At 35.4% G+C, this 13,197-nt stretch overlaps 1 protein-coding gene across 1 annotated transcript; it reads right to left on the reverse strand.

The window, feature by feature from the left end:
• Positions 1-8,370: 8,370 nt before the first annotated feature.
• Positions 8,371-11,512, reverse strand: LOC110895841 (alcohol dehydrogenase-like 6). Its single transcript, XM_022143205.1, has 9 exons — positions 11,333-11,512; positions 11,104-11,240; positions 10,606-10,652; positions 9,918-10,243; positions 9,765-9,847; positions 9,178-9,253; positions 9,015-9,076; positions 8,847-8,942; positions 8,371-8,756 (listed from the first exon to the last, which is right to left on the reverse strand). Exons 1-9 carry the CDS (start codon positions 11,379-11,381, stop codon positions 8,469-8,471), a joined length of 1,164 nt encoding a protein of 387 aa, XP_021998897.1. The 5' UTR covers positions 11,382-11,512; the 3' UTR covers positions 8,371-8,468.
• Positions 11,513-13,197: the final 1,685 nt, after the last annotated feature.

The following is a 13,197-nucleotide window of genomic DNA, read 5'->3' on the forward strand; positions in this document are numbered from 1 at the left end:
TTTGTTTCGCCTTTAGCATAAACTCTGGCTGCACATATTACATCAATACACGTCATGCACAAAAAAAATATTTAACGTATTCACAATTGTTTTTAATCATAATTTATGACACACTTACGATTGTTGTGGTATAGCACCATAACCTCCTTTTCCCTGACGGTTTTTCTTTGTTTTCCGTATAGTTCAACAGTGCAGCCCAGCAATCTATTACGTTCTGAGAGACCCACTTTCCTTCTTCAAGTGTGTTTATCCAAAACGCTCTGGTCGACAATCCATGTTGAGTTTCAAATATATAGTTGCTGCATACGTCACATACGTTTCATTAGTTTTTTTTTATGCACATGTGCATCAAACATATAACATGCATTTTGATCAATATTTTATAATAATATAACTAATATGACATATGGTGTCCATATGTCATAATGCATAATTGTATATGCACACGTGCATCAACCAAAAATAATAATATGAATCTTAACAATGATAACATTAATATTACAAGTAATAGCAGTCGTAATGCATATGTAACTTACTTGAATGTCCACTTCACCTCCGTCAACTCATCTTGGACGTCTATGTCATCGTCATCATTCTTTATATCGCCTTTTTTATTACTTTCTCCCCTATAACACAAGTTTGTACCTCAATTTGTCATAACGTCAATACAAATCATGTAATAAAACCACAACGTTCGTAATTATACTTACCATCGTTTATCTTCCATAACCGTCAACAAGTATTGCCATATCAGTTTCTCATCGTCGTTCAGCGGTTCATTCATTTCAATAGCATTCCCATGCACACTTGATTCGGCTTCTAGACTTGGCGAGCTTTGTGAACTTTGTGATAACAACATGAAACTTGGTATCGAAAAATCCACTTCCTTTTCATCATGCGGTTTTCCCTCCCCTTGTTCGTCAACGACACCTCTGTCCGCATCCGTCAACGTTTCTGCCAGCTTACCTGCCCCTTCCATCGATCCTTTCACTCCTTCCACATGACCCGTCATGGTGTACTCTTTGTCTTTTTTGCTACTATCAGCTGTACCCGTAACAGTTATCAGTTTTGACATCTTATGTTCGCCGCTAAACGCTTTGTCATACTGCCTAACAAGCTTTATGACATTCTCGTTGTTTGGATATTTTAAACATGCTTCATCCAACTTTTTATCTAACGATGCTTTCGTCCTCAATGTCTTGTCCATCAACTGTTTGATTAATCCGATATGTTCCTGAATACGAGCACGTGTAAATGTAATAAAACTAATATGTACAATCTAATTGTTATTTGTTATATTCGTTACATGTTACGAATTATTTATATTCATTATGCACACGTGCATTATATAAAACTAGTGCAATTACTAACTTTAATGACACCACCAAACCATTGTGCACATGTGCATTTTTTCTTATGTGCATCAACTTTATTTTAACTATTATTTATTACGTAATATTTGTATCCACCTTTTTTTTATTATACTAATGCATATGTGCATTTTTTTCATAAATATCATTATTCGTTATAACCAATTATGCACATGTGCATTCTCAAATTATCGTAACTATTATACATACCTCAAATGACTCTGGTTGAATTTTGCTGTTATCATCCGACTTGACAGAACCCTCATCATCTACTCCCCTATCTACGTCTTTGACATGGACATCGACACCAACCCCTTTAACATCTGTCACATGTGCCCCTGATCCGTCCCCTTTTAATGAAACACTGCCTGAAAGTATATCCTCCATATATCCTTCTCGTAACAATCCTTTCCCAAACCCCCCATTTTTTATCTCGTATTTTTCCCTAATACTCAACATGTCCTTTGTCCAAAACGACAACGGACTTGTTGTGCGAACTGAATTTATATGTCCGCATAAGGTTTGGTCCACGTATATCAACTGCACATGTGCATTATCACCATACATTACAAAATTATATAAACAAACTAATAATAATACGTTATACAATTTACAAACATGACAGTTAACTTACCACCATAATGGTGAGCGCGCCATTGAAATATATGGACTTGCTGTCTCGCTGCCAACCGTCCTTGTTGTTCTTGATTGTGTCGCATATAAATTTGCACCAATTCACGTTTTCCAAGGCGATGTTTTCGTTTAAACACTCGAGAAAATCGGTTCTACACGTCCCATCTTTCTTTGTCTCTACCATCGTGTTCATAAACAACGCTAAAAAATCGTATTTGAAAAATACCCCGTCGTCATCTTGATTACATACTATTCTTTCAACTATCCTACTTGGTGTCATTGGACACCCTTCGTACAAATGGGTCCACATGGCATATGTCCCACGACTTTCATCTTTGTCGTCTCCTTCTTCTTCGTTTATATCGATTGCTTTGCCTTTTAAATCCTCTTCACCTTTTACCTCTTTCTTTTTGCGTGTTTTCCCTTTCTTTTTTTTCACTTTCTTTGTCCCTTTAACTACATTCACTTGTTCTTCATCGTCGTGCTTTTTGGTTTCCTCATTCTTTTCACTTTTCTTTGTTTTGTCCTTAATTCTCCCTTTTTTGCTCTCTTTTCTTTGATAATTCAGCACAACCCCACCGTTTCTTAATCCTAACAACCCGCTTACTACATTTTCGTTGACCTCTATATTACCTACACTCAGCTTAATCACCATGTCTCTTTGGTTAAAATGATCTACTACAAAATGTGCCAGTCTTCCTGGTATGCTGTCTGTTTTGATCTTTAATATACTCCCGAACCCCATGTTTTGTACTGTCTGCTTCTGTTTGTTTGACATTGCATTTACCCCCCTCAGAAGTTGATGTGGTGATAAACGTGTACGTATGGAACGCCATTTGACTGCCCGAAAAGATCTTCGAATCACTGGCTTTTTTTCCGTTCTGTCTACTGTCTTATTCGTCGTTATAACTGCTCGGTTCTTCGTTTCTGTTTAATAATGCATTGTAGTTTTCTGTTAGTTTCTGTTTTATAATGCATTACATTTTCTTTTTAATAAATCATTACGATGCACATGTGCAGACAATTAAAAACAAAATAATTATAAAACCCACATTTGTGCACCAATAAATCACAAATGCATTTCAAAGAATCACAAATGCATTTTAAAAAGCACATATGCATTTTAAAATTACATCAATAAATCACATATGCATTTTAAATAATCGCATATGCATTTTAAATTATGGTTAATTATTTTAATAACACATACCATCAACATCTTCCATATCCACCTCGTTGTTTCCCGCTGGCGTGCTTTTTGATTTTACGGACCTTGTATTCCTAGTACGAGCTCCTTCATTCCTGGTATGGACTCCTTCAACACCTTTATCTCCTTCGACGTCTTCAGTTGATTCGTTATGTTTTCGTTTACTTTTCCTTGTACTGACATCCTCAGATTTCGTTCTGTTCTTCCTTTTCAATATGCCTACAGTTCAATTTGTAACGGTTAAACAATAAAAAAATAATTTTAAAAACATTCATGCACATGTGCATGTACCCATACTCTAAAATAACAATAAAAAAAAACTATATAACTAACAAACTATAACCTTTTGGCTTATCGTTCTTGTATTCGTCTTCAGCCGCGTCAGGCATCCTTGTTGATCCTTCATCTCTTGACCTCAGTAAAAATGTTACTTTCTTTTGCGTTTTCTCCATTGATTATCTACAAGTAACGTGTGTATCAACATTAATTTATGATACATTCATCAACTAATTTATGATTCATTCATCAATGCAACAACATATGCACATATGTGTCATTATAATCATAAGCATACAAAATATGCACATGTGCATATCAACATATACACATATAAAAAATATGTACACATGTATAGTCGTTATAATCGTCGACATACAAAATATGCACATATGCGTTTTTTAACATATGTACAATCACATATTAATATATGCACACGTGCATAATAACATGTACACACATGCATATCAACATATGCACATGTGCATATATATATATATACATATGTACTTGATACTTCTATATTTAACACTACGTATCTGTATTTCTCACAATGTTACTTTATGATCATGTTCTATTATTAATTATGATAGTGTCGTTTTTAATTACATAATGCCGAAATAAAAAAAACAAATATGCACATGTGCACGTGTATGTGAAACACCTTGATATACGGTTCTGTGTACACTATGCACATGTGCACGTATATGTGAAACACCTTGATATACGGTTCTGTGTACACTATGCACATGTGCACGTGTATGTGAAACACCTTGATACACGGTTCTGTGTACACTGGCGACGAGTAATGCACAATTGCACAAATGTTCATTACACAAACTTACCTTAATATTATGTTAAATAAATCAAACAAACTACATATGTGTTGATAATTATGCACATGTGCATTAACTTAGAAACAAACTTAGATTATAAATGTATCAATTCGAACTTCGTGTTGCCGAGCATATCAAACGCATTTTGTATAACATCATCATGTGTATAACATCGGTTATATAAAACTAATACAGGCATGAATCTAATAAGTTGAACATATCAAAGTCACTTGTATATCATCATCATTTGTATAACATCCATTATATGAAACACAGTTCTTAATAATACAGGTATGAATCTAATGATAACAGGCATATTAACATGATCGAATACACTTGCAAACTAGTGCGGTCGTGTTAGCATAATCGATTACACTTACAATATGAGTCTAATAATAACAGTCGTATTAACTTAATCGAATACACTTACAAAATAGTGGATTGGCGCTTGATTTCCGACGATTGATGAATTGTGATGAATCGCTATTCCGATTAGCCCTAGTTGTGCAGATTATCCCTAATTGTGCATCAAAAATCGACGAATTCTTTCAAATTAGCCCTAATTCCTCGGATGTATGACGATACGGCGATTTGTATGACAGATTTGTGATATTGTTGAGCGTACAGGATCGATTTTTCGTATAAATCTCTCTGAAGAATATTTTTTCGTATAAATCGCCTTCGAAGAATGGATTAGAGTGGATTGTTCGTATGAATCGCTGTGACTTTATCGGACGTGAGATGTTATTTGGTGTGTATTTTATTTTCTATTTGACGTCCGTTGATATTTGTAACTTAACGAAGGAAGCGGGTGTTTTTAAGTTTTCCATGTAATTACAATAATGCCACCCGTTCACACTGGTTCTCGCGGTTCTCGCAATAAGGGTGGTTCTCGCATGAACCTTACCCTATATATATATATATATATATATATATATATATATATATATATATATATATATATATATAGGGTCAGGATCATTTCAGAACTATAAATATTTACAGAACTCGCAGAACTCCTAATAAACAATCTTTTTATTTATATATTTTTATGCTTAGGATAATTTTATCATTTATTATGTGTATTTTTACGATTACATACATGTTAAGAGTACTTTTATCATTTTTATATGTAATTTTATAATTACACAGATGTAAACTAGTTTTTTTACATATATGTAATTAGTTATGACACATATATATAATTTTGGCAATTAAACATATGTAAACTACTTTTAACATGTATGTAATCAAAGAAATACATATAATAGATGATAAAAAGATTCTAAATACAAAAACTTATATATAAAATGATTGTTTATTAGGAGTTCTGAAAGTTCTGTAGTTATTTAGAGTTCTGAAATGAACTCAACCCTATATATATATATATATATATATATATATATATATATATATATATACATAATTGTTACTTTTTGAAGTTTTCAACGCGTAGCTTGTAAATTATATTTGCGATACATAGTTAGCTCGACACGAATACAAACGTATAAAAATATATTTTTATATACTCAACACGTTTATATTTTTATGACGATTCTATTTTATATTTTATTAAAAACGAGTAACTAGTGAGTATAATTAAGTGGTTTTTTATACACCTAACGAAACTTAACTCACACTCAATGAGCCATCACCATACCCTACCCTACCCGCACCCCACCCCACCCCTAGACCCTACGACCAAACACTCCACTATACACCATTCTTTTGTTACATAACTAGTTGATGCCCTGCCCGCGTTGCGGGGCGATGGCCGAATAATTAGCGAGTGTTAGGCAGCTCATTGACACGGAAAACAATTAAATCCAGTTAACCAATTAAAACAAAACACTTTTATAGTTTTGAAAAAAAAAACTAAAACAATGGCAATATTATAACTTTTAACTGAGTGAAAGTTGTATTTTTTAATTGGGGTAAAATCGTAATTTGCCAAAAGATAAAGTAATGACAGTACTATAAATTTGAACCAGGGGCACAGTTGAAAATTTTTACAGGGGCAAATTCGTAAATTTGAACTTGGGGTAACAGCGTAATATAAATTTGAACTAAGGGCACAATCGTAATTTTAAGCTAGAGGCAAAAACACAATTTTATTTTGAACCGAGGGCAAAATCGTAATTTTGAGTTGTGGGCAAAAACATAATTTTGAACTGGGGGAAAACGTAATTTTGAATTGAGGGCGAAATCACAATTTTTTAAACGGGAAAAAATCACATTTTTTAACAGAGGGCAAAAGCGTAATTTTTACCTGGGGGCAAAAACAAAATTTTATTTTGAACTGGGGGCGAAAAGGTAATCCTGAGTTGAGGGCAAAACCACAATTTTATTTTGAATAGAGGGAAAAATCGTAATGTTGAGCTGGGGACAAAATCGTAATTTTATTTTGAGCTGGGGGCAAAACCGTAATTTTAAATAGAGGCAAAAACGTAATTTTAGAATGGATATAAAATAATAAACTGGTTGGTCCAATGGGGGAGTGCGAGGCAAAGTCATAAATTTTGAATTTAGGGCAAGATCGTAATTTTGAGATTGGGACAAAAACGTAATTTTATTTTAAGCTGAGGAAAAAAACGTAAATTTAAAATGGATATAAAACAAAAGACGCGTTAGTCCAACGGGGGAGTGACAGACAGCTGCCTGGCACTATTCCTCCATTTTGAAAATGTATAAGTAGTAATAATAATAATAGTAAATAAATAAATATTACTATATATACTAATATTAAATTACCACTACCATTCCCAAATCAATCAAGTATCAACCCATACATTTGACTTTGACTTTGAAAACCTCAAAAATATCGGACCAGTCCTGCTTCTTATGGCGTTGCAAGCAATCACCAAGCTTTGATTTTTATATGAACAACCAATCACTTAAAACCATTTCACATTTCAAAACAATACAAAAACTCTCACTCTTCCTCTCTTGGTACACACACACATAGCATTTTGTTCAAGTTTTCATCAAGAATCTAAGCTACGTTCAAGTGCTCCAAGGTGTATTAAGTGGTGACTAAAGTGTTTTTAAGTGTTCTTCACCATCCATATCTTCTCCTTGTTTGTTGTTAGTGAGCATTTCTCATTTCTCAAAACTCTAGTTTTAAACATTTTACTAGTTGTTTTTGTGTAGGATTCTTCCAAGTAGGTTGTTTTTTGTTAAAAACTTGAAACATGAAACTAACACCTTATATATTTTGTTTTATTGAAAGGTGGGGACGAAATATTTGCATTATTTGCCTGTTGTAGTTTCCATCAAAGTTTTCCAGATACTTTAGCTAAACCCCAAACTAATAATTTCATAATAACTAGCGTTTTTCAATGACGCGCGTTGCACGAAAGGCATTGGTATTTTCGACCGACATCATTCGTCAAACGATTCGAGATAAACGATGCATAACCAGCCATATCCGGCATCGTGGAGTGTATTAAAAAGGGTGCAATTGAACGGTTGGATGCTGGGTTAGGTGTTTCTTGGAATGCCCACGGGTTGTTCGGGTCAAAACCACGATTATGAGGATTCATTTTTCGTATTGTGGTTGGATGAGAATATTTTTTAAAAATAAGATAGAGATGAATATAGAAAACGTGGAGTAGTTGTGGTAAAAAAATGAATAGAAGTGTGAGTATTTTTTTTAAACACATAGCCGTTGGCCAACGGCTAGCCCAAACGGCTACTTGTCTTGGCCAATGAGATCCCGCCATATCATCTTGATAGCCCCGTCCAACGCCCGGGTTGAAACCCCCGCCCAAGAGGCCACGCCGAAACCCAAGCCCACCTGGGGTGGTGACTTGGGCGTTTGTACCCAACCCACGCCACAACCCCCGCCCCCCGGGCTGAAACCCCCGCCCAAGGGGCCACGCCGAAACCCAAGCCCACCCGGGGTGGTGACTTGGGCGTTTATACCCAACCCCCGCCCTATAACCCATATTCTAATATACCCTAAATTCACTGTTAAGTTTGATTTTTATCATATATGAATGAATGTTGATTTTGAGGGAGAAAGATTCACATGGTGAGCCAGTCGTACTTACTTTCAAGCACACAATTTCTATTCATCTTTTTATATTGAATCATTATTCAGCATAAACATGACACTTATAACATGATCAAAATACAAAGAACAGATTAAATCAATCCGTTGGGCATGTGGATAACACAGCGCAGGCACTTCCCTGAAACCATTAGATCGAATGCTGTATTGATGTCTTCGAATGGCAGATTGTGCGTGATGAGATCGTCAATCATGATTTCCTCTTTTAAAAACATATCAATCAAGCTTGGAAGATCTGACTTTGGTTTCCATCCTCCAAAAAGAGACCCTCTTAGTGTTCTACCAGAAAGAAGTAGTCCATAGTGAGCTGTTACCTCCGGTTTTGTCTTGGGAACCCCGAGGGTAACCGTCACACCCCACCCCTAAATGTAACAAGGATCCAAACAAGTCAAATCTCATATGATGAGAATATTTAACTGGGTTTAAATTTAGATAAGTAATAAATGACTTACATCACAGCATGACTGCAAAGCAGTAGTTACCATTTCCGTGTCTCCAATGCATTCAAAAGAATAGTCAGCGCCACCATCAGTCATTTGCTTTATCACCTGAAAAATAAAAAAAAAAAAGAATTAACATGATAACTCGATAATAAAATTAGTATAAAAGAAAGATGGTACCTGCTGAACCGTCCCCTCCACCTCATTTGGGTTGATGAAATCCGTTACTCCAAAAGCTTTTGCTGCACAAGTAACAAAAACTCATGAATACAGTTGATTTTGATCATCTTAGCAAGTTCGTTTAGAAAAGTGTGCGGCGCTCGGAGGTGTTTTCCTTCACTACCTTTCTCATTTTTTTCGGGATTCGTGTCCACCCCAATTATCCTGGAAGCTCCTCTTATTTTGGCACCTTGTGCAACCTTATTGATAAAAAAATAAGAGTAAATTACAAAAATCGTCTTTTATGTATGTCACTTATTGCAAACTGTGTCCTTTGTCTTTAATAATTACAGAAAACGTATTCGATGTTTGCAAACCCTTGCAAGTTATGTCCTTTAGCCCTAACTCAGTTAATTTTTTGTGGTTAAATCTGACCCACATGAGGGTATTTTGGTCATTTTACTCTCATGTGAGGTCCATTTGTTTAGATTTAACCACAAAAATACCCTCATGTGGGGTCCATTTGGTCAGATTTAACCACAAAAATTAACTGAGTTAGGGCTAACTTGCAAGGGTTTGCAAACATCGAGTACAATTTCTGTAATTATTGAAGGCAAAGGACACAATTTGCAATAAGTGAAATACATAAAGGACGATTTTTGTAATTTACTCAAAAAATAAAAATAAAAACAGGTAAGGATTGATGAACACTACGAGGCAGCTAAAAAAACACTACGAGGTAACTAAAAAAACTTAGGTTCACATACTTACAGATAAACCTACAGTTCCCAGACCAAAAATGGCAACAGTTGATCCCTTAGAAACGTCAGCAACATTCCAAGCCGCACCCAAACCTATTCAAAAGTTCCAGTTCATTAAAGGCATATGATAAGTTGATTAAATATAGATACAAAATGAAATTACCTGCCGCTGTGCCACAGCTGAGGAGACAAACTTTATGTAAAGGGGCATCTTTGGTAATTTTGACAGCACAGCCTGAGTGAACAACAGTGTACTCACTGAAACTAGAAACAGCACAATAGTGATAAACGGGGTTCCCTTTGATAAAGAAGCGAGTTTTTTGATCGCTATGCATAACACCCTTCCGTTCTAAGCCCAGTTGTTGGCAAATGTTGCTTTTTTTAGTAGAAACACATTGTTTGCAACTCATGCATTCTCCAATAAACAAAGTGAGAACATGGTCACCTTCTACAAACTCAGTTACTTCTTCTCCTACACTCTCAACAATCCTGCAATATCCACCCTTCAAGATTCAGCACATCTTTCTTCTTTTGTTTGTTATTATATCGAAACTCTCAAATTTTAACATAAACTGGATGATGACTATGCAGTTAGTATTGGTGATATTATATCGAAACTCTCAAATTTACCGCATTAACTGCATAAGATGATGAATATGAAAAGTATCGAAATCATGAACATGATTACCCGAGTTAAAATTCTAGCTGCCAATCCGCATAAAAATATCGGGAACAAGTTACTAGATTTTAAAAGCTTCATCAAAAACTATAATCGACCGCTTGAAACTTTCTTTATTGTATTTTTAATTTTTCTGTTTTAAATTGTTTCAGGAACGAAGGAAGGAGTGTACCCTGATGCTTCATGGCCAAATATCCGAGGAAACAGTGGAGGTTGTGCCTGCAAATTCCATATTGGTTGTTGTAAGTAGGGCTGTTCATGAGTCGAGCCGAGCCAGGGTAAGCTCGGGCTCGGCTCCGCTTGGTTTGGCTCGATTTTAAAAAGAAAAATATAATATATAGCTCTCAAAATTCAGTAGCCTAAACTATTATTCAATACTTCAAAAAAACATATTCAAAATAAGTTTATCCTAATACATTACAAGCCAAAATCATGTTCAATAACGAAAGATAAGTTTTAAATTTCAATGAAATACAATATTAGTTCATTAGCAAGGTAATTAAGATTCAAATATGTCATGGATATCAAATTACAAGCCTAAATGCATACAAATAATAAGTTTTTTTTTTTTTTTTTTTTGTAATATCGTTAGTTTTACTTGTAACATGTTTGGGAGTATATGGATCTAAAAAGACTGTCATCTCAAAATCCCCAAGAAAGAAAATGTTACTTGTGAGAGCCAAGCTGTGACATCACTGCGGCAAAGAGAAGTGGAAACAACTTTGATCCGTATTTCGGAGGGTTGGGGGGGACTCACTTCCACCTCTTCTATCGTCATCGCTTGTCCGGCTCCCCATGCCACCGCAGCTGCAACCAACCAGATGGATGAATGAAATGAATCATTCATTACCCACCTACAAATTAATTAATTAACTAACTAGGAACGAACAACAACTTACCTTTGCATTTGATGATTCCTCCGGTGTTCTTCGCAAAGCCGGATGACATTTTTTACGATCCCAAATTGAAGGAGATTCATGATGTGAGTTGGTGGGTGTGTTATTTGTAAGCTGGAATGGTGGTGGTAGGTAAGGTAAGTGCCAACAATTGATTACTTGCTTCTTCTTTCTCTTTATTTTTAAGCGGTTGCAAAATTGTGCTATAACAAAGGACGTTTAAGGCCAGTGATGGCCAGCCGAGCTGGTCGGAGGTGGGAGGGTTTACCACGTTCAGTGGTGGACCTAGGAAATTTTTCATGGGGGTGCGGAACATATTTAAAAATTTTAGGCCCCTAGGTATATAAGTAAAAAAAAATCGGTTTGTTTCGGGTCGGGTCGGGTCATGTAAAACAAACGAACAACAAACTAAATTTATATAATCTTCAAAAACATGTCAAACCTTGTTACAAACATAATTAAAACGTCGACGCCCTACGGGTTTTCATTTTTTGAAATCTATCCAAAACATCATCTAAAACTAATTTCTTAAGCAATTCTTTCTCTATATAACATAAGTTCATCGCTCCATAACATAATGTTTCAAATTTAATTATTTTCAACTATTTAAGCCCTAGAAATCATAACGTAAGTTGTAATCACCCTAGAAATATATAAACAACATAATCACCCTAAAAATCATCTAAACAACCATAAACAACGTCAAAACACACAAAATTTCAAACATATTTAACAACTTTATTACCCCTTTTTCTCCTATAATATAAACCAAAATCATCAAAATCACAAAGAAACTTACCCGTGTTCGGATTCCGGTTAGATTTGGTGTCAAACGACGGTGGTATGGTGGCTGATTACAGTGGTCGCCGGCTGCTAGACTGTTGTCGCTGGGTGATGTTGTTCGTTGGCAGTGCAGGGACGCAAGAGAGAGAGAGAGAGAGAGAGGGAGAGAATTTCTAAAGGTTTTGGGCTTTAATTATTTTATTATAGTTTGAAATATTGTTGGGTACTTGGGTTTGGTTAATGGGCTAAAACTTAGTGGGCTACTAGTTAGGAATTATAAGTGGGTAAAGGTATGAGTATTTGGGTTTAGTTAGTTAGGTATTAAAAGTTATATAATTTAGGTAGTATTTTATTTTTTAAATAGAAGTTTACTAAAAAAATTAAAATATAAATTGATAACACTTTTTACCTAAGGGGTGCGGACGAGAAAAATTTCAAGGGTGTGGTCGAAAAATTTCAAGGGGTGCGGACGAAAAATTCCAAGGGGTGCGGACGGGATTTTCGACGGAACTTAGCACTAACTTTTTTCCCCGGGGGTGCGCCCGCCCACCTTGGGCTGGGCTTGGGTCCGCCCATGACCACGTTTGCGTGGGTTTCCACCCGGGTGGTTCCAAGTTCAATCCACGGGGTGTGCAAAACATGCGAAGCCTTCGCGTGAGGGGTTGAAAAGCCTGTATGCGCGGGGGATTCGAACCGAGGGTGTGTAGGTTGTAGGCAAACGATTTACCCAGGTGATCTAAGCTGTTAAAAAAAAGGACGTTTAAGGCTGGCAACGTTTCTTGTGCTAAAAAGTGCGACATTAAGCATGTTTAGTGTTACGTTGCCACATGAACGCTCTGTTTGTTCCGTATTGGTTTGTTATAATGTGGACATATGCATTTACCGTTTATAATTTCTATTAAATTTAGTAATATAAATTTTAGCTAATAGAGTCTCTCAAATTATAACCAATATAACTATTAACTTATTTAATATAGCTTGTAAATGCTAATTTAACTATTTAAGCATTTCAATAAAATTTATTTTGTAAACATAAATCAATACCGAAAAAAAAAACTAACAAAATTTTATGCGTCAAAGAGTAT

The sequence above is a fragment of the Helianthus annuus genome, chromosome 12 (genome assembly GCF_002127325.2).
Source record: "Helianthus annuus cultivar XRQ/B chromosome 12, HanXRQr2.0-SUNRISE, whole genome shotgun sequence".
NCBI classification, from domain to species: Eukaryota; Viridiplantae; Streptophyta; class Magnoliopsida; order Asterales; family Asteraceae; genus Helianthus; species Helianthus annuus.

Bases quoted from the DNA above. Each gene is read 5' to 3' on its own strand.
- LOC110895841 (XM_022143205.1), bottom strand. From the start codon at position 11,381: ATGTCATCCGGCTTTGCGAAGAACACCGGAGGAATCATCAAATGCAAA. The intron at 11,241-11,332 runs GTAAGTTGTTGT...GGTTGGTTGCAG, and splicing joins AGGAATCATCAAATGCAAAG to CTGCGGTGGCATGGGGAGCC. The intron at 10,244-10,605 runs GTACACTCCTTC...TGGATATTGCAG, and splicing joins TTTGGCCATGAAGCATCAGG to GATTGTTGAGAGTGTAGGAG.